Raw genomic sequence first — 21,340 nt, 5'->3', positions numbered from 1 at the left:
TACAAAGTATGAATCATTCAGTTCATCTGCCCTCTGAGATATAAAACTATACAAATAGTTTACGGTGTTGCCGCCACCACCATCATATTGTATTCTGTATGCCTCGCATTCTGCTACTTGCGTCGAATGCGATTTAAAAAAGAACAACTTAAATTAGCTCTCTTACCTAAACCTAGTCGATGGGCTTTCAACTGAACAGTAGACAGTGACACGTAATAGCTACTACCAGCTTCGGTAATTTTTTATGTTGTTTCGCTCTTATAAAAAATTCTGATCTTTATTAACTCGCGTGCTCTTACACGGCCACCAATCCAACTAAGTCATACACAAATAATATGAAAACAAGTGCGTTAATCCGACTTCCGAGTATGCAGTAGAAGTAATAAACAATCAAGAATTGCTATACATTCACAAGGTAAGTCACCTATTTATATCATAAGCTTTATATTTTTCAAAAAACCGAGAATGTCATTCGACCCTTTATTTTGTTTTCCTTCATTTGTTATCACAACTTTGTTGTACACTGAGTAGTATTTTTACTACAGCTTTTCTCCCGGTGAATAACGATACAATCTGCACGAAATTCTTACCGACATCTTATGTTATTTGTTAATAAGACACGTTATGCATAAGTACTGGTACATTTATTGATCGGTGTGATATATAAATCAATTATACGTTGCGAGATGTGTATATATGTCTTTATTATCGTTTTAACGATATAAAACTAGGAGGATATGATTTGAAGGTATCATATATGATTAAAACGTACCAAGTATGAGTTGATGGTAACGTAAGAACACACTACGAAAAATTAAGATCATAAAATTGCTCTTAGTATAATGTAGTTACACATCTCAATAATCCAGCTTTCTAATAAAAAAAAACATCTTTATATTTGTAATGCTTGCTGAAAAAGCTCTCCTCTAAATTTATTTGCTTGTCTTTACAGGTTCCAAATGGGAAAAGCATTTCCAGGCAAATAGTTTTGATCGGACAAACGGAATCCCCCTTTAAAAAGTGACAATAATTTGACGTTTTTGCAAAAAATACAGATTAATTTTCTTTTCGCACTATTACAGATACAATATTGATGAATTGGTCGTCAAAGAAAAAGGCGATTTCAATCATCGACCACCCCCCCCCCCCCCCTTTTTTTTTTTAGATCCGTCACTAATTTTCGCTTTGCATTTTGCCTCATTCCGTTTTAATCTAGAATTCTATTTTAACACATTCGTATTCAACCTTTTTTATAATTATAGAGAGCTGAAACTGTGTGTTTGTTGTCCAATGTTGGTTATTTGATTATTTTTATCGTTTGTTTGCTGTCTCATTTTGTTAACGTTTCATCAAAGACATCCATTTCTTTATATAAGGTTCTGGTTGAGAGGTTATTTACTATTCCGAGCGAGTATTCTTATTTTTATAAACATTAGTAGATTGTTAGAAGCTGTATTTATATATGGTATGCAGGTTGCTAACTTGTTTAAAACGATAAATAGCAAATAGATGCGTACAATAATTATTTGCATTTCCAGGCAAATAGTTTTGATCTGCGTGTTTCATTAGATGGATTGTTTTGCTAGCTCAGTTTTCGACTATTAGTTTTCTTTATTGTTGAAGGCTTCCAGTAGACACTCCGGTCTTCGGTAAGAAAACTGGCAATCCCAGTCAACTAAGATAGGAGTCGAGCGCATCCGCCTTAACAGGGTTGAATTTAAACCTTCATGCTCACTGGCTAATTATTACTGTTAGATATATATCCCCTAAAGGAAGGACGGTACCTAAAGATGAATTTATTCATAATTAACATTGACATTGTGTAAAAGAACATCATCATGTTGGTTACTAAAATATATCTCACTTAATCATACTCGTTACTTTTAAGTCATATATGGTCCTTCTTAACCATACATTCTTAATTTTGTTGCGATAATTTGATAATTAGTACAATTATAAAGTATTTTGCTTTTTAGAATTAATCTATATATCACACCGATCAATAAATGTACCAGTACTCATGCATAACGTGTCTTATTAACAAATAACATAAGATGTCGGTAAGAATTTCGTGCAGATTGTATCGTTATTCACCGGGAGAAAAGCTGTAGTAAAAATACTACTCAGTGTACAACAAAGTTGTGATAACAAATGAAGGAAAACAAAATAAAGGGTCGAATGACATTCTCGGTTTTTTGAAAAATATAAAGCTTATGATATAAATAGGTGACTTACCTTGTGAATGTATAGCAATTCTTGATTGTTTATTACTTCTACTGCATACTCGGAAGTCGGATTAACGCACTTGTTTTCATATTATTTGTGTATGACTTAGTTGGATTGGTGGCCGTGTCTTACATATAAGCTCAAATGAGGATAACGAAACAGAGATCTATATTTTAATTAGATTGATGTTGTTTACAAGTGTTTGTAAAATACATTGATGCTGTACAAAACTTTCTTTTTGTAGATAATCTCTGAGGATAATCTTTAACTTCATGTCAAATGTAGGCCAATTTATGTTCGATAAGTCATGTACAGTACACTTGATATAAGTGTGTAAGATGGAGTGATTAGCCTACTGTTTCTAATTCTCATTTTGTTTTCAATTTTTTTTATTTCTGTAAAGCAAATATATACTCAGACCTGCTAATTAAATCAATTCTGCGTTAATATTCATCAGTTTTGGAACTAAGTACTATTTGATGTGCTTCCACGTTCACCAAAAGAAAATTGGATATTTACCCAGAAAATCATGACGAACACCTTTTATCAAAAGACGGAAAAAATAACATTTTGGGAGGGCAACTTATAAATGTTAATATATATCTAAAAAACATCTCTAAAGATCACTTGTATCGAATCTTATGACGTTGCGCTTGATGTTGGTACCAATTCCATTTTGCTATAGATTAGCATGAAAATAAATACGTAGACTGGTCAGTTCGATAAAAATATAGTGATTTCTGGTTGAATTTATTACATTAGACTTGAAAATATAAAAAAAAAGGAACCGAAATTTAAAATATCAAGAATTATAACACTTAATTATCCCATTTTTTACGCAAAAACGTAATGTCCAACGATACATTTTGTGTGCAAAAGATCGGAGTTCCGTTTCTTTCCTACGGTATTTTTTTTCTGATCATCGTAAAACTTCACAAGAGTATTGCTATTGTTATTGTTATTCGCGTGTTAAAGCAAAATCAATATCACTGAAACCGTAAACCGGAAAATGTTATTTTTGAAACTAGTCTGAAAAACGTCCAAGCATATGCAAGGTAAGCATATATCGGGTTTGCGCATTTATACCGTAAAATTGGAAAAGCTGAGAGGAAAAATATTTATGATATTTTGAAAGTTTTTTTTACTTTTTTCCTGGTTCATGATATTTTTTCGAAAAATGTTAAACACTATATTGTTTAAAAAGAAAAAGAAAAAAAACTTTTACCACCTAGTTTTATTTTCTATGATCTAACTATGCTTATTTAATATACAGCCTGGATATGGCACATCAAAAGTCTTGTATGATGTTTTGAACCAATTTTAAACAAACACTTAACCTTCTGTTCCAATCTTTGTTATAATGAAATGGAAATTATATCACTAAATGGTAAAAGAGTAGATTTCAGGAAACAGTTTCATGGTAAGGACTTTGTTTTTACACTCAAGCATATTGAAGATTTTATATTCTGTTTATTCGTTGTGGGAATCAGTATATTTTTCACAAAGTTATTTTTTTTTATAACACTGTTTAACAGGATTTTGCCACCTTAATCGGTAAAGAGCTACCTTTCTTATGTTCTCGCTTCACCAGTTTTCATTCAGATAATGAAATCATTGTAATAATAGTTATTTGTATTAACATGTATTTTTCAGTATCAACATTACTATACCGGAAAAAAAAATAGTAGCTGTAGTTGGTCATGTAGGGTGTGGAAAATCAAGCTTGCTGTCTTCAATATTAGGAGATATGACTAAGGTCAAGGGCAGTGTTAGAGTAAAGGTGAAATATATCATTTACTTACGATCTCCCGTTCCTCATTGACCTTGTATGAAATAAATACAATTATAATTGATATCTGTAGACCTGTTGTAAAAGTTTTGCAATGTAGAGTAATGAAGTTATTATGTGCATTGCTATCTGAGATATCACTGTAAATAAACGCGCATATAGAAGCAATGCAACATGTGTACTTATTAAGAGATAACAGAAAAAGGCAAAGAATAATAACAATATGAAAAGAAAATACACATTTGCCATAATCTTTGGTAATGATATTAAGTTGAAAAATTCCAATTCATGGTATAAAAAACAATGAGTATTAAAATAGTGTAATAGTGCGTTTAGACGGAATTCCATTGTTTGACTTAACACCAAAATAGATTAATTACAAAAGAATATGTCATCTTAAAGTGAACAATATTTCAGTCCCTCTTTAAAAAAAATGTTTATAGGTTTTTCGGAAAAATAATCATGACATTAAATCTTAAAAGCACTTTCCAAGATTAAACCTTCATCATCAGGAATGCTAAAACTTAAATATTTGAAAACCAGGGTGTAGTAATACGTACACCAAGATATAAAGAGAACTAAACATTTGAAAGACAGGTGTAGTAATACGTACACCAAGATTAAAGATAACTAAACATTTGAAAGCCATGGTGTAGTAATACGTACACCCAGATATAAAGAGAATTAAACATTTGAAAGCCAGGGTGTAGTAATACGTACACCAAGATATAAAGAGAATTAAACATTTGAAAGCCAGCGTGTAGTAATACGTACACCAAGATATAAAGAGAATAGGAAAATCCATATATGGTCAACTTTGCCCGAAAGAGTAATTTTTATATTCAATATAATTCAAAATGAAAACAACTACTGAAGACCTAGGGACATTTCTAATTTCCTTTTAATTTAAATGTTCCGAAGACTTCTAAAATTCCAGAATTTAAATAAAATTTAACTTTGCAATACGACAGGGTAAAATCAGTTATGTGCCCCAGCAAGCATGGATACAGAATGCAAGTGTGGCAGACAATATTTTATTTGGTTGTGAAATGGATCAGAAAAAATATAATGACGTGATTGATGCGTGTGCCCTGCGAGCAGATTTAGATATATTGCCAGCATCTGATCGTACAGAAATAGGAGAAAAGGTAATTTCTGGTCTATACAAATATTCAGTTTTCCTACTAATTAAAATATATTGTTAATAAAATTCACAACAGATGTACGAGGGTCTGGATGGGAGGTCCTTCATTTCTCTACTCTTTATATTTTTTGGCCATTATTCTCTATTCTTTATATTTTAGCACCCCATTATTCTCTATTCTTTATTTATTTGCCCTATTTTTCTCTATTCCTTATCTATTTTTGCCCTTTTTTCTGCACTTTTACCTATTATTCTGTATTCTGTAAACCCCCTCCACACCCTCATGTAAACTATTCAATATGACTTTATAAAAAAATGACATGATAAACTATATTTTCTACACTAAATAAAGTATTTAAAGTACTTAAACTTGATACAAAAAAATTGACAAATAATAGTGTTTTAAAAAATAGTCTGATAAGATACTATAGTCAGCAATCTGACTTACAACTACAAAAAATCAAATCTGGAGCTGTGGACAGTAAACTGGTGCTTTTCAGTAATATTTTTGTTCCAAATTTTGTTACCTTCTATCTTCAAACCAATCTTACCAAAAATATAAAAAGTAAAATTACACAACTACGTATCAGTGCTTATTGTTTAAATATAAAACGGGGTAGATATAATAAACCCAAAATTCCAAGAGAACAACGTTTTTGCAAATTTTGCACTGAAGTAGAGACTGAAGAACATTTTTTTATATCTTGTGATAAATATAAAGATATAAGGCAAACTTTTTCCAATCCTATGGTTTAGATTTAAAAGATTTGTGTAATGATTATTTTTCAGTTTCTAAACTTTTAAATCCACATAATATTACTGAATGTAACTATTTATACAAATTTATTAGAGATGCGTTAGAAATAAGAAACAATTCTTAAAAATATGGTTACAATTATATTATATATATATATATATATATATATATATATATTACATGTGAAACTTTGAAATGTTGTTTTGTATATAATCATATGATTTGTAATTGAGAACACTAATGTACTATTAGTTATCTTAATAAAGAATCTGAATCTATATTGGATTCTTGTCATATACATTCTTTTAATTACTTCTTTTCTTTAGTATTTTACACTGATGATTAAATTCGGTAAAAATTCGGTAACAGCTGCATTGATAATGTTCCATTATTATAATATATTATACGTAAACAAAATAATAATGAATTTTGTTTAACAATTTAATTGATTATGAGGGCGATCTTGCTAACCTTATTAGTTGTCTGTCAACAGCTGTCTGTGTAGTTCGATCTGGTATTTTTATATTTAGTAAAAAGCTATATATGATAAGATACTATAGTCAGCAATCTGACTTACAACTACAAAAAATCAATCTGGAGCTGTGGATAGTAAACTGGTGCTTTTCAGTAATATTTTTGTTCCAAATTTTGTTACCTTCTATCTTCAAACCAATCTTACCAAAAATATAAAAAGTAAAATTACACAACTACGTATCAGTGCTCATTGTTTAAATATAATACGGGGTAGATATAATAAACCCAAAATTCCAAGAGAACAACGTTTTTGCAAATTTTGCACTGAAGTAGAGACTGAAGAACATTTTTTTTATATCTTGTGATAAATATAAAGATATAAGGCAAACGTTTTCCAATCCTATGGTTTAGATTTAAAAGATTTGTGTAATGATTATTTTTCAGTTTCTAAACTTTTAAATCCACAAAATATTACTGAATGTAATTATTTATACAAATTTATTAGAGATGCGTTAGAAATAAGAAACAATTCTTAAAAATATGGTTACAATTATATTATATTATATATATATATATATTACATGTGAAACTTTGAAATGTTGTTTTGTATATAATCATATGATTTGTAATTGAGAACACTAATGTACTATTAGTTATCTTAATAAAGAATCTGAATCTATATTGGATTCTTGTCATATGCATTCATTTAAATTACTTCTTTTCTTTAGTATTTTACACTGATGATTAAATTCGGTAAAAATTCGGTAACAGCTGCATTGATAATGTTCCATTATTATAATATATTATACGTAAACAAAATAATAATGAATTTTGTTTAACAATTTAATTGATTATGAGGGCGATCTTGCTAACCTTATTAGTTGTCTGTCAACAGCTGTCTGTGTAATTCGATCTGGTATTTTTATATTTAGTAAAAAGCTAAACAGACTTTTATTGTTGTATGATTCACATAAAGACATTTTTTTTTAAGTTATTTTGTTTGTATCAGATTCAATTATTTACTTTATTATATCCTTGAATCTTTATATTTGTTTTCAATTGTAATTTTGTTTCAATAAGTGGTTCATGAAAAGTTTAATCTTGAATCTGTATTTCTCTTCTACACAAGGGTATTAATCTAAGTGGTGGCCAGAAACAGAGAATAAGTTTAGCTCGAGCTGTATACCATGACACAGATATATATCTCCTTGACGACCCTCTTAGTTCCGTAGATTCAAATGTTGGTAAACATATCTTTGAGAAAGTTATTGGAAATACCGGACTTTTATCGGATAAGGTAATTTGATGAGAGTTAATTGATAAATAGCATAGTTTACCAAACATACAAGTCTCTTTAACAATTAAGTTAACGAATTTGTAGATTGATTGTTTTTTTTTGGTGTTTAAAGCCTTTTGCAGCACTATTAGCTATTTCGTTGCGGCCAGTTTTGAGGAATCTGGTGTATCCGGAGTTGTATATAACAGAAACTGTGTATAATTAATCTTATGAAAAAGTATGTTAATTTCAAGTATTTTTTTGATAATGGATTTCAAACACTGTTTTAAAATGCTATAAGCTGTCATATCTTATGAGATTTATGGGTTTTACACCTTATTCGTAAAAAGAATTTTGTGGAAAGAATAAAAATAACGATATACAATCCATACTTCGTCCAACAACATAACAGACATAGACAAACATTAGAAATATAAACAGTGATCAGTTTCACAAAAAATCTTTGTTGATCGTAAGTCATGAACTAATGATCAACTTAAGTCGTAAGATATTTTGTGAAACTGATCACATATACTTGATGTTATCGGTAGTCTACAAGCATTTAAACGTGGTTTGTCATTTCGTGGCCTTTTATAGCTTACTGTGGGGTATGGATTTTGCTTATTGTTGAATGCCTTACGGTGACATATAGTTGTTTATTTTTATGTCATTTGGTCTCAGATGGAGAGTTATCTCATTTGCAACAATTAAACATCTTCTTATTTCTATATTAATATATTTTAAAGAGTCAAAGTTAACTACATTTATATCTTTCTACTTAAGTTAACAAAGTCAAAGCAACAAATAATTGAATCATCGGACAAGCTACACAAACAATAAGAGAAACACTAATGTTGGTTTACAAAGGGAGTCAGAATATACTATTTGCAGAAGAGTTATCTCAAATAACTTTCAGATTAAGAACAGCAATACGATTCTTTTTCCTTTACTTTGCTTGGGGTTTTAGTTACGAACAAATAAACCATATTCCTTCTAGTCCATTATAGTTAGATTGCATATACTTATAAATATTTTATTTTTACAGACGAGAGTTTTAGTAACTCACGGTTTGAGGTGGTTGCCGTTTGTGGACAAGATAATTGTAATGGTAGATGGTACTATATCAGAAATTGGAACTTACGAAGAGCTCCTGTCACACGACGGGGCTTTTGCACAGTTTTTGAAAATTTATATAATAGAGACAGCGGAAGATGAAGACGACCCGGAAGGTTTGTTCTTAGTAATTGATATAAAAATAAGATGTGGTATAATTGCCAATGAGACAACTCTCCACCAGAGACCAAATGCCATAGAAGTTAACAGGTATAGGTCACAATGAGCAAAACCCATACCGCCTAGTGAGCTATAACAGTCCCCGAAATGACAAATGTTAAACAATTCAAACAAGAATACTTCAAGTAAAGATAAATAAACACAAAATAGTTTTGTTTATTACACACTTAGAAAAAATGGTTTGCAATGATTCAAAGTAAAAATGTCGAAAAAAGACGAACCGTAAAATTAAGACAAAACTTAAAGATCTCTGTAGATTTGATTGAAACAATGCCAGTCCTCACAAGATATAACCATAACAATTCATATTAGAGGGATAATATATCACACACTTAGGAGAGACCTTGTGTATTCAGGAACATTAAACAATCCTCAAAGATATAAAAGTAACCATAACAATTCATATTAGAGGGGTAACGTATCACACACTTAGGGGAGACCTTGTGTATTCAGGAACATTACCACAATCTTCAAAGGATCTGTTTGTGAAGGAGAACTTATTAACTCTTAATTTCTGTTCTCCATTTCAAATGTACATACAATGTATGTGTCAAACGATAAAATTTCAACCGGAATAAGATCCATTAAAAGGAATGACACAACAAACTAACAATACAAGGTGAAGGAAAAAATTATCTGCCAGTTTTATAGTATTATAAGTTCTGTTTCAGAGGAGAAAATAAAAACTGACATATCACAAAGATTTATTTCTGTCGGATCTGGTGATAACTATGATAGGTATGTGTAACAATGTAGAGCTCTTTTTAGCTCACCTGGCCTTAAGGACCGAGTGAGCTTTTCTCATCACTTGGCGTCCGTTGTCCTTCGTCGTCGTCTGTTAACTTTTACCAAAATCTTCTCTGAAACTACTTGGCCAATCTAATCAAACTTGGACGCAAGCATCATTTGGGTATCTGGCTTACAAAATGTGCCCGATGACCCCGTCTGTCAACCAACATGGCCGACATGGCTAAACATATGATATAGGGGTAAAATGCAGGTCTTATCTATTATATTGAAAACTGCTATCGATGGAAAATGTCCGACAGGAGTGTTTAAATGAAAACCGTCAGATGACTTCTTATAGGAGTTATTGCCCTTAAATGACAAATTATACCGTTTTTGCGTTTTTTCTAATATCTTTCAAACAAGAATAGATGGATGGAAACTTATTTAAGCTAAAAGGATCAGCAAGACAAGGTCTACAAATAACTCTCATGTTTTTAATTTTTAGACGACTCCTTATTGGAGTTCTTGGCCTTTAAGGACGATTTTAACCAATTTTTTGCGTTTTTGTCTAATATTTAAAATACAATAATAGATAGATGGAAACTTAAATTTGCATAAGTGATCAACATGGCTGAAATTTTCAACGACACCTTATTGGAGTTATTGCTCTTTAATGACGATTTTTACCCAGTTTTAGTGTTTTTGCCTATTATCTTGAAAACTATAATAGATAAATAAACACTTTAAACAGCAAAAATTATCAGCAAGACAAGATCTACAAGTAATCTAACAAATTAAAAATCGTTTTACAACTCCTTATTGGAGTTATTGTCCTTTAATGGTGATTTTTACAAATTGTTTTCGTTTTTGCTGAATATCTTAAAAACTCTAATAGAAAGATAAAAACTTAAATTAGCAAAAATGATCAGCAAGACAAGATCTACAAAGCAGCTTTATAGCTAAAATCGTCAGTCGACTCCTTATTGGAGTTATTGCTATTCAAAGCCGATTTTTACTCATTTTTTTTGCGTTTTGTCTAATATTATAGGTAGATAAAATCTAAAATAAGCAAAAATGGTCAACAAGACAAAATCTAAAAATAAATCAACAGGTAGGACATCGTCAGTCAACTGTTTATAGAGTTATTGCCCTTTCATGATGATTTTTACCAAAAAGTGGCAATGGTTGAAGATACTGGTGAGCGACACAGGCTCCTTAGATCCTTTAGTTTTGCCATCGCATTGTCAGTTTTTCTTTGTCATACAAATTTTGAATGTCCGTTTGGTATCACCCCTTTTTTTTCTATTTTAGAACTTAAATATTCTTGGACTCGATTTATTTTAGGTTTGAGTCTTGCTGATGAAGGTAAATTAAGAATAGCGCTTCTGATGCACCTCTATAACATGTTATTTTCTTTTCCGAGCACTTGTTTGATACCGCTGCTGGTGGACTGTTAGTCTCCAAAGGTATCATCAGCTCAGTTGTCCTTGCTTCGGTACTGACATGTTTTATTACATACCTTTTTTTAAATTTTCTGTTTATAAATTTTGAAATTATTAATAAAGTAAGGTTCTAATTTCCTCAGGCAAAGTTAATATTCGATGGATTTGCATATAATTGGTCAGATATCTCCTGACGTATTATAGTACTTATATCTCATTGACATTCACAGTTTTTGATTTATAAAGAAACGATGACACAATGTATGTAGTATTGAATTAAATTAAAATCTGTCCATGCAAGATAAATGATTGTTTATTTTATAGTCATAATAACAGTAATAGAATTCACCTTTCGAAGGGAAATAAAAATGCGTACATAAAAGATATGGTAATAACCTTGCTTAAATTATGAGAACAGCACATATAAAGCAAGATCCTTGTAGGAATTTGTATTTCACTCATGTCTGTTTCAGTTCTCTTAACTCCTCTTTTCTTTTACTTTTAGGCCTTATATCATAATCGCATAGAATGATTATTTTGTTTGTAATGTATATGTATAATCAGTTTTACAACCAAAATGCTACTTCAAAATAAAACTAACAGCTATTGGTACAAAAAGATGTTTTTTGGCAAGTGTATCCACACAAATATAATCAACCCTAAATAATATCCATAGAATATATGACATACTCAATAAATCCCATTCCCTTATTTTCTGTTTACGTATAATGCTTTGTTATAGATTATTAGAAACTCAAACAGATGATGTTAAACTTCTAATGAAGATATGCGAGTCAAAACGTCTAAGAAATGGAAGCAAACAAAGCCAGGAAAGCTTTGTAGAAGTTCCCGTACAGAAAAGTAAACTCACAACGGATGAAACAACCGAGGAAGGACATGTAAGTAATACGGCTATTTCCATATTGTTTTGGTTATTAATGGAAGAAAAATGCTTATTATCAATTTTAAATTTTACATTGAAAGGGGATTCGTTGAAAAAAAACCTTCATCACACGTATCATACCCTTTGCTTGTAAGAAAGCGGGCTAACTAGAACATGTGAGGTCTGGTGTACTGCCTAACATTTTTGGTTATTCCAGGTTTTTCTCATAATTATTATAGCGCATTTGTTTCTTAACAATTCAATAAAACATAAGCCATAATTTTCCTTTAAGGCAGTTGGATGTTTTCTACTTTTTATTTATTCATTTATAATCCGTACCATGTTTTATAAATAAATGTAGAACGCATTCTACAGCATTTTATTTTACCCGAAGCATTTTACTACTTTACTGTAGCAGATTATACAAAACCTTTTATAATCAGTCTTATAGGCATTTCAGTTCTTTGCTTTGTACAAGCATATTTAACGTTTGAAAAATGTGTTCTTGTTCCTCTTTTTTTAGGTACGTTTAAGCATTTTTATAACCTATGCTCAGGCCATCGGACTAGTTCTCGTGGGGATTATTCTATTTGTGTATGCACTATATCAAATATCATCAGTATTAGCAAATATTTGGTTGAGTCAGTGGACCTCCGATTCGGTGCTTACAAACAGAACAGTTGGAAAACCTAATTGCAATACATATATGGCGAAGAACGATTATTACCTCCTTGTCTATGGAGGATTTGGAATTGCTCAAGGTATGTTTGTATGTGTTTTTTTAAATAAATTTATGGTTTCCTCTTCGTGACTTGATAGGCGTTCACATATATTTATGTACTGGCACATAATCGAACAAGTGAAATAATCAAGCATACTATTGTATAACAGTATGAAAGATATTGAATTGGTATTACATTTTCAATAATATAATAAAAGCAATAATATGGCAACACATATATACATATACATGAATATGCATCTGTTAAATTTAATCACTGATCCTAATCCATGGGTTCAGTACAAGTCGTATTCTTCCTCACTAAAATTATCGAAGAAGTATGTTTTTATAAAATCAATTTTCCTATTATGTATTTTTTAAGTCCTTCTATATGAGGTTTTTCGTCTTGCATCTTTGACGTGTAGATGAATTACTTTGTTAGTGAAATGACTTTCTCTTTTTTTTTCTATAGAATTTAATTGATATATGTTTTTATCTTAATCTATTGTTTTCATAAAACGTAAGAGGTATTCACGTTTCAATGAGATTTTCGAGTTCTATCTTAACAAATGTTGAGTTCTGGTTTTGTCCATAATTTTTCATTAGAATATTGGTTCATGTGGCAAACATGAAGGAAATTCAAAGACATTTATCGAAAGAAAAAAAATTTGACGAACACGAGGGTAAAAATATTTGGAATGGTGTCAACTCCAAACAGAGTGAATTGAAAGGCAATCGAATTGAAATTAGATATATACGAAGCTAATTGGTACAAACAAAAAAGATTCCATGTTGGAAATAAAAGTCATATGACAAGAGAGATAGTTATGTTTTTTTTGTGGTTATATCTGCTCTTCAACATTTGTATTAGGGTTAGATTTGATTCTACATTGTTCTAGCAGCACTGTAGATACATTTATTGTAGTAATACGCATTAGTTGCAGTAAATTTGGTACCGTTTAATGTTATTATTACTATTGGTAATGTATTTTTAGCTGTATTTGTGCTCATCTTCATTGGTATATTTATGGTTCGATCAATCACAGCTACAAAGTTACTACACGAAAGGCTTCTTCACTGTGTTATAAGGTCACCAATGTCATTTTTTGACACCACTCCTATTGGTAGAATCGTCAATAGATTTTCTGCTGATACTGATACAATAGATAACGATTTGCCAACCACTGTTCAGAAGTGGTTGGAGTGTGTATTCCGAGTGATTTCAACACTTGTCGTCATTTCATACAGCACACCGTTATTTTGCGCCGTGATTGTCCCGTTTGGAATTGCATACTTCTTTTTGCAGGTACGTTTTATTCAGACATGAAATCTATTTTTGTACTTTTGGAACGAAAAATATCTGATTTAATTAACATTATTATCTAACTTTAGTTGTTCGTTTTATTCATTTATCAACGAATTTGTGGATTTGAAACAAACAAACATATGACATGTTGTAATAAAAGTTATTCTTCCACAGAGTCAATATTGAAAATAATCAGGGACTATGATAATGAAATGTCACCATTGCAGATTTCTTCCTTTAAATTAAAATAAGGAGATTTGGTATGATTGTCAGTGACACAACTATACACTAGATACCAAAGGACCCGGATATTTAACAACCATAGGACACAGTACGGCCACCGACAATGAACAAAATCAATTCTGTGTAGTATGAGCTATAAAAGGCCTGGCATGACGAAATGTGAAACAATCCAAAAGAGATAAAGAAAACAACATCCTGATTTAATAGAAACGAACTTTATTTGTAACTTTCGTGTAAAATGAAAATATTGATTCAGCTATTATTATTCAGTAACTAACAGATACACAACAAACCGACTATATTATACGCCAATATTGTTGCTAGAAAGAAGTTATTATAATTTTGGATGTAAAGGAAAAAAGGTTTATTTTACATTGTGCATACTAGATTCGTTACCAATGGTCACTGGGTTGATAATTGAATCGTCAAAAATGTCAGCGAATTAAATTTTGAATACGAATAGTTTACCAAGTCAGGAAAATGGCCATTGTTATATTATAGTTCGTTTCTGTGTGTGTTACATTTTAATGTTGTGTTTCTGTTGTGTCGTAGTTCTCCTAATATATTTGATGTGTTTCCCTCAGTTTTAGTTTGTAACCCGGATTTGTTTTTTTCTCAATCGATTTATGAATTTCGAACAGCGGTATACTACTGTTGCCTTTATTTATATGATATCATCTCGAAGATTGTATACATTTGCTCTATGGATTATTTATGAGAATTTAGGCTGTGTTAAAAAAAACGTTCGTATAATCTAATTATATTACATGTTCTTAAATAACTAATAAAATTGTGCATTGGAAATCATTTATTTCAGAGGTTTTATGTGGCCACTTCACGTCAGTTAAAAAGACTTCAGTCGAAGACGCGTTCCCCAATTTACAGTCATTTCAGCGAAACTATCTCAGGTGCCAATGTAATACGTGCGTATGGTGCTGAAGATTCATTCATCAAAACATCCAATAACAGAATAAATCTCAATCAAAGATTTCAATATGCAATTATAAGTGCTAATAGGTAAACAATTTGTTTTATTTTGATGGCAAAGTATGAATAGAAGAGATTAAAGGTTTTCATTTGATTGTTTTAATGGCTGAACTTGGAGGGGCATTAATGTATGGTACTGATTTTATGTTTAATAATGTAAACTGAAAAGCAATTCCAGAAAAAAAGCTGGTTGATCAAAAGGTTTACGCATCAATATCCATGTTTATGTTTATTTTTTTACATCTTTTTTACCGTTATTTTAGATTTATTTACTTCTCTTGTTCATTGCACATTCGTTTATGTATCTTTTGTTTGACCACCAGTTGAGATTAAAAGGCGGTTTTAGATTTTTAAAACACCTATCCAACAACATCAGTGTTTGTCATATATATTTTATCTTTATAGTTTTGTTTTTCAAGCCAGATCTTTGATAGTGTATATTTAATTTATTCAAAAAACTTTTCTAGACTAGGGACAATTTAGAGCATTACATAGTGTAACGGTCTATTATTAAAGGTTGTGTTCCATGTATTCATACAGGTGGCTTGGCATCCGACTTTAAAGGTTGTGTTCCATGTAATTTTATTCATACAGGTGGCTTGGCATCCGACTGGAATTCTTTGGAAATATAATCATATGTTCTGCTGCATTGTTGGCTGTGATGTCAAGAGGCAGCATAGAGGGTGCAATAGTTGGCTTGTCAATTTCCTACGCTTTACAGGTATAAACATATAAAATGCGTTTTGTTAAAATATACTTTTTCACTTTTTTGGTCTTTTGGAAAATGTTGTTTGTGCTGTATTTAGACCTCTCTACCAAGAAATTTGTTTTACATGCACACGTATAAAAATTGCGGTTTTTATCCAACGCAATCATAGGTTTGAGCGTTGTTTTCAATTTAGACTTGCATATATACAGAGATATAGATTTATATGTGATAACATTTTCTTCTGCTAACTATTTCTGTATGTCTTTATTATTTGTTATTTTACGAGCGTAAATGTACTTAATCATAATTGTGGGAACATAGAAGCTTTGATTTTGTTAAGATATAAATATTTGATTATTTTTATATTGTTAAATGTAGAAACAGACAATGTATTATTCTCTGATTTCGCTATTGTAAATGAGATACTTGAATGTTGCTTATATGTTATTCTAAGGAGGGAATGTTTTACTTGTATGTAGATGACTGATAACTTGAACTGGTTCGTTAGAATGACAAGTGATCTTGAAACAAATATTGTATCTGTTGAAAGAGTAAAGGAATACACTGATATTTCTGCAGAGGTATCGTAGAAATAATTTTAGCTACACATTATCTTTTGTATTTACAAAACAATGGAATGTTATGGATTTTTCCCCTCTTCTCGGAAAGAAACGGAACCTCGAAATACATATCAATAATAATTTCATAAAGTTGAAGGAGAGAGAACATAGATGGGTGTTGATGAGACAATCAAATAAATCAAAACTTTTGCAACATTGTTTTCAAACAACACATATCGAATGCGATGTAGTGGCAGATTTGTGAGTTGCTTTGCTTCCAATGCCCTCCAGATTTGACAAATTTCACCCACACGAGGAAAATGTTTTTTTTTTTAAATCTAATAATCAAGTTTATGTTTTATCTAATGTTTTGATGGTAAATCGAAATAGATATAGTCAAATAGCGTTTATATAAATTATAGAAAATACTTATAGTTTGTATCAACTATAACAAAAACAAAACTATCGTGAATTTGTTCTTTGTATAATTTTTATCTATCAGAACATTCAACAAAATAATTAAAAGGAAAATGAGTACTGTAAACAATCCCCATGTACTTTAAATTTTTAAAAGAAATAATTACTGTATGTTTTTTATTCAAAAACGGTTCATGTAATTGTACTGTCATTGTACATTAGAATAAAATAATTAAAAAAAAAAACCAATAAAACAAAAACAAACTTTATGTAAAGACAATATGTGCAGTTTGATCTTATTTCAGACTCCATTTGACCTATTTGACCTTCACAAATCTTAACACATTTTTTTCTCAACAGGCCGAACTTAATAATGATTATAAGCTTCCTGTAAATACAAACCAACAAGGCGTTATCGAGTTTCAACAATACTCCACAAGGTACAGAGATGGACTAAGTCTGGTTTTGAAAAATATCACATTTAAAATAGAACCAGGAGAAAAGGTATCATTGATAATTGAAACTCAATAAATGCTAGTTTCGAAAATAAATATTTGAACTTGAGTATTAACTTTAATAGATGATTCTTCGTGAATGGTCTAATGATGATGGTGAATGGCTGCTTAACCTCCAGCGGCAAATTGATATGCATTTTCAGGACGAGAACTGAATATTAACCCTGCTTTGTACTAGACCGACACGCTGAGTTGGATTTTTAACGGGCTAGTTCACAAGGTAACAGTCCGCAGGAAGATATTTCACCTTACCCGGACAAATTATTCTGACTCCGAGCCGATCAGTGTTTGCTCTTTCTCCTAAATGCCGCTTGCATAGCGAAGAAGCAGCAAATACCAATTAAAGTCTTTGGTTTGACCCGGCCAGGGTTCGAACTCACGACATCCGAATAATCTAATGATTGTTTAATGTAAATTTAGTCGTCATCTTACAGTACAGAGCATACTAGGAAGAACTTGATAAGCGCAAAGCATAATAGTGAGAACTTGATAAGCGTGGATGATTAAGGGCCAACTAAAGTTTACCGATATTCAAATTAGTTAATTCATTTGAAATATATATATATATATTTACCAAGAGGTTACAATATGTCACTATATGGAATAGTACAGGTAAATTTCCAGTTCAGACAAACATTGATGTGCCTTGAGAACCTAAATCGCAAATACTTGTCTCTCTTTAGTTACGACACAGGCAGAAATAGCCATGAAATAGGTCAACGAATTCATGAACTTGTGTTAGCCAATTGCAGTTGCTCTCTTCATAACATTATGGGAGGAGTGTAAGGGGCAAACTCCTATTTATAAAGTCTGTATAATGGAAAAAATACACGCGCATAACGTATATACTTGATATCCAAAAATGTCTTATGCGTTAGGAGAGATATTTTACTTTTGAAAATTAGGAAGTTGACAATAGTATAACTGAAATCATCAGAATTATCAAATATCCTAATTTGAAGCCATCTATCGGTTTTACTTTAAAAAAGAAAGCCATATATGATATCGTTAACGGTACAAATTGATTTTTCTGCATCACTTCAGTGATGCTCGAGGTCAAATTTAATTTTCTTTAGCACATTTGATGTCTTGTTCATAAGGATATATGAAGTACAAGTACATACTTGCTGAAAGTAGGTTAGTAAATGAAAAATTATCATCAATATATCATGAAACAATAAAGTCTTGCATTATGATGTTACAAATGAGATCTTGTAATCGTGATGTTAACAAAGAATTTGTTTCTAAGATTCCCATATTTGAAGAAAAAGTACTGCGTAGTGAGTTTATGAAGTCGATAGTTCAATTTAGCATGATAAACCTCATTATGAAATGTGGAAAAGTTATAAACTGATATTGTGGCAAGAGTTATCTTTCAAGATTTTGGAGTAGACATATAAAATTTTTAAGAAATCAAATCTGATAATCACCACTGATTGTGTAAACTCGCACACTTTTTTTGGAGGTTAAATCTGAAGGGAGACGATTCAGGTTATATTTCATAGACCATGAAGTTGGTAAAAATGATGAAACAATTAGCCATACTGCTTTTACTTTTCTATCTTTTAAGTTAGAAGCCTACATGTTTAACCGATGTATTATTCCCAAACATTATGGGTTGACTGAGGTAGAGACATATGGTCATATCTAGAATTTCTCTCATTAGTTAAACACTTACCTTGCGAAAGTTGACGTCCGATTGGTTGTATTGGGTTTATAAATACGCAGTTACCTCCTGCCATAATGGGAACGTTTTCTTGTAGAAAAAATGCCACGATTTCAGTTCGTTGAAAAATCCTCGAAACAACTCTATGAAGGTCCGTAGGTGGCCTGTTGCAAAGAAAAGGTTATTACCTCATCCAACATACTATCATTTTCAAGTGGCAGCCAAATTCCCTGCCCTTCATCCCGGTCAACCCCAACCTTTCAGGTCCTATATTTTGTTTAAATTGTTAATTTGTTTTCATCCTGAAAATGCTTGAAATGTTTGCCACTGGACGTAAGGCAAGCAACAGTCAATCAAACAATTATATATCCAGTGAACTCGAAATTAAGGATATTAGCAATGAGGAAGGTTTGCTACATATCTTGATATTTTAGTCGATATTGACACAGTTGACTCAAACTAGAATCTAGGACATATGTGATGAGTTCAACTTTTCAATTGTTAATTTCCCAATTCTCAGAAGTAGCAAACCATCTGCACCATCATATAGTTTATATATATCTCAATTTATGCGTTGACTGATACGATATGTGTGTGTATAATAAACCCAGAAGCTCCATGTTTTCGCAGTCTTGAGATCTTTAGATAGCAGAATATTCGTTTGATCTGTAAATTTACCGATTGTGACGTTTTAACTGAGTGTGAATTATTATGACGGGTGATAAATGCATAGCAGTATACACTTATCCTGTCGACGCATCCGGTCTTTTTGGAGTTCGTGCAATTCCCTTAGTTTTTGTTTGGTACCTTGATATGTCTCTTCCTAACCGATTTACTAGATTTATACATAGATAAATTACTGTCACCTTTATTTGTACAAAACGTGAGTTCAGTAAACTGTAAACTTATACATTACAACTTGCTTGTTTTGTAGGTTGGAATAGTTGGAAGAACTGGTGCAGGAAAGACATCTTTGTCACAAGCTATATTTCGGTTAATAGAACCTATAACCGGAAGAATAATTGTTGACGGGGAAGATATATCCATGATGGGCCTTCATGACTGTAGATCGAAAGTCACCGTTCTACCTCAAGTTTGTTAACTTTTATGTATTCCCTATCAACACCAATCCCAAAATACTTAAAAGTGTTTTAATTTCATTTAAATTTGAATGACAAAATTCTGATTTTTTTATTATATTAAAACACTAATTATCATAATGGTCCAAAATCCAAGATTTAATGTAAAATTTAAATATGTAAGCTATAAGGCAAAAAAAAGTTTTACATTTTCCCGGCTATATGTTGGCCTTTTGTGTACCCGAGGCAGGTGACGAAAGTCAACTTAGGAGCGCTGTGATTGAATGTAATGGTATAATATATATCATTTATTTATTTATGAATAACTGCAGTGTATATATTTACAACAAAACAATTTGAAACACATTGAAATATTTTCTAGAGATTTATTCGAAAAGGCTATCAAATTTTCATACATTTTATGTTAAATGACGGTAGGAATGGGTACAACAAACAAGCTCCGTTCGCAGATGGTCATGTCTCTATTTGGCCTCAATTTCTAAAATAGAATAATAAAGACTAATATCACACATAACTGTTTTGTCCAGGTTTTTTTATAAAGTAGTATATTGTTACTATTGTCGCCTAGGAAGTTATCTTTTGCGGCAAAAGAAGAATAACTATACTTTAAAATTTACCGTTGAAGGACACATTCCGGGTTGTCTTGCTATCATAGTACTATTTGATTAATCAGTGTTTTTGATCACGGACAAGAATTACTTATAGAAAAGAAAAAAAAAGAAGAGTAATGTAATATCTGAATGAGAATGTATAAGTTCTATGGATGGAGCTAACTTGGTTTTTCTTTGTTTTACTGTTATCTGATGAAAATTTGAATCACGACCTAAACTGTTTTAAAAGTGAGACAACCCACTTATTGATTTTAAGTGAATTTTGTTTTCCATTTCTTTGGAAAGGCACAGGTTTCTTAGAAAAATATTGTGGCATCATTTTTTAACGGACATATATAACACTGTTTATACCATTACGTTAACGGGAAAAAAGTATCAAAATGGGCAATAAGGCTAAAATATGTAGATTTATTGCTTTAGATTTCGAAAACAATGATATCAAACAAAACTGTTTAGGATTATTTACTTTATTTTTAGCTTGTACTTTGATCA

The 21,340-nt window shown here is 31.0% G+C and overlaps 1 protein-coding gene across 1 annotated transcript in view; it reads left to right on the top strand.

Annotated features, from left to right (window-relative positions):
• The window catches only part of LOC127706696 (multidrug resistance-associated protein 1-like), a 193,882-nt gene that overhangs the window by 15,570 nt on the left and 156,972 nt on the right, over nt 1–21,340 (top strand). The window contains exons 15-27 of the mRNA XM_052211354.1: nt 3,880–4,006; nt 4,987–5,163; nt 7,520–7,687; nt 8,712–8,895; nt 9,631–9,697; nt 11,873–12,029; nt 12,537–12,774; nt 13,730–14,040; nt 15,101–15,300; nt 15,865–15,991; nt 16,459–16,560; nt 17,317–17,460; nt 20,072–20,230. Of these exons, the coding sequence (XP_052067314.1) occupies nt 3,880–4,006; nt 4,987–5,163; nt 7,520–7,687; nt 8,712–8,895; nt 9,631–9,697; nt 11,873–12,029; nt 12,537–12,774; nt 13,730–14,040; nt 15,101–15,300; nt 15,865–15,991; nt 16,459–16,560; nt 17,317–17,460; nt 20,072–20,230 (2,161 nt within the window). The remainder of the gene's footprint in view (nt 1–3,879; nt 4,007–4,986; nt 5,164–7,519; nt 7,688–8,711; nt 8,896–9,630; nt 9,698–11,872; nt 12,030–12,536; nt 12,775–13,729; nt 14,041–15,100; nt 15,301–15,864; nt 15,992–16,458; nt 16,561–17,316; nt 17,461–20,071; nt 20,231–21,340) is intronic.

Source organism: Mytilus californianus, unplaced genomic scaffold (genome assembly GCF_021869535.1).
Source record: "Mytilus californianus isolate M0D057914Y unplaced genomic scaffold, xbMytCali1.0.p SCAF_6, whole genome shotgun sequence".
In the NCBI taxonomy this organism is placed as follows: Eukaryota; Metazoa; Mollusca; class Bivalvia; order Mytilida; family Mytilidae; genus Mytilus; species Mytilus californianus.
This window is presented reverse-complemented; position numbering and strand designations above follow the sequence as displayed.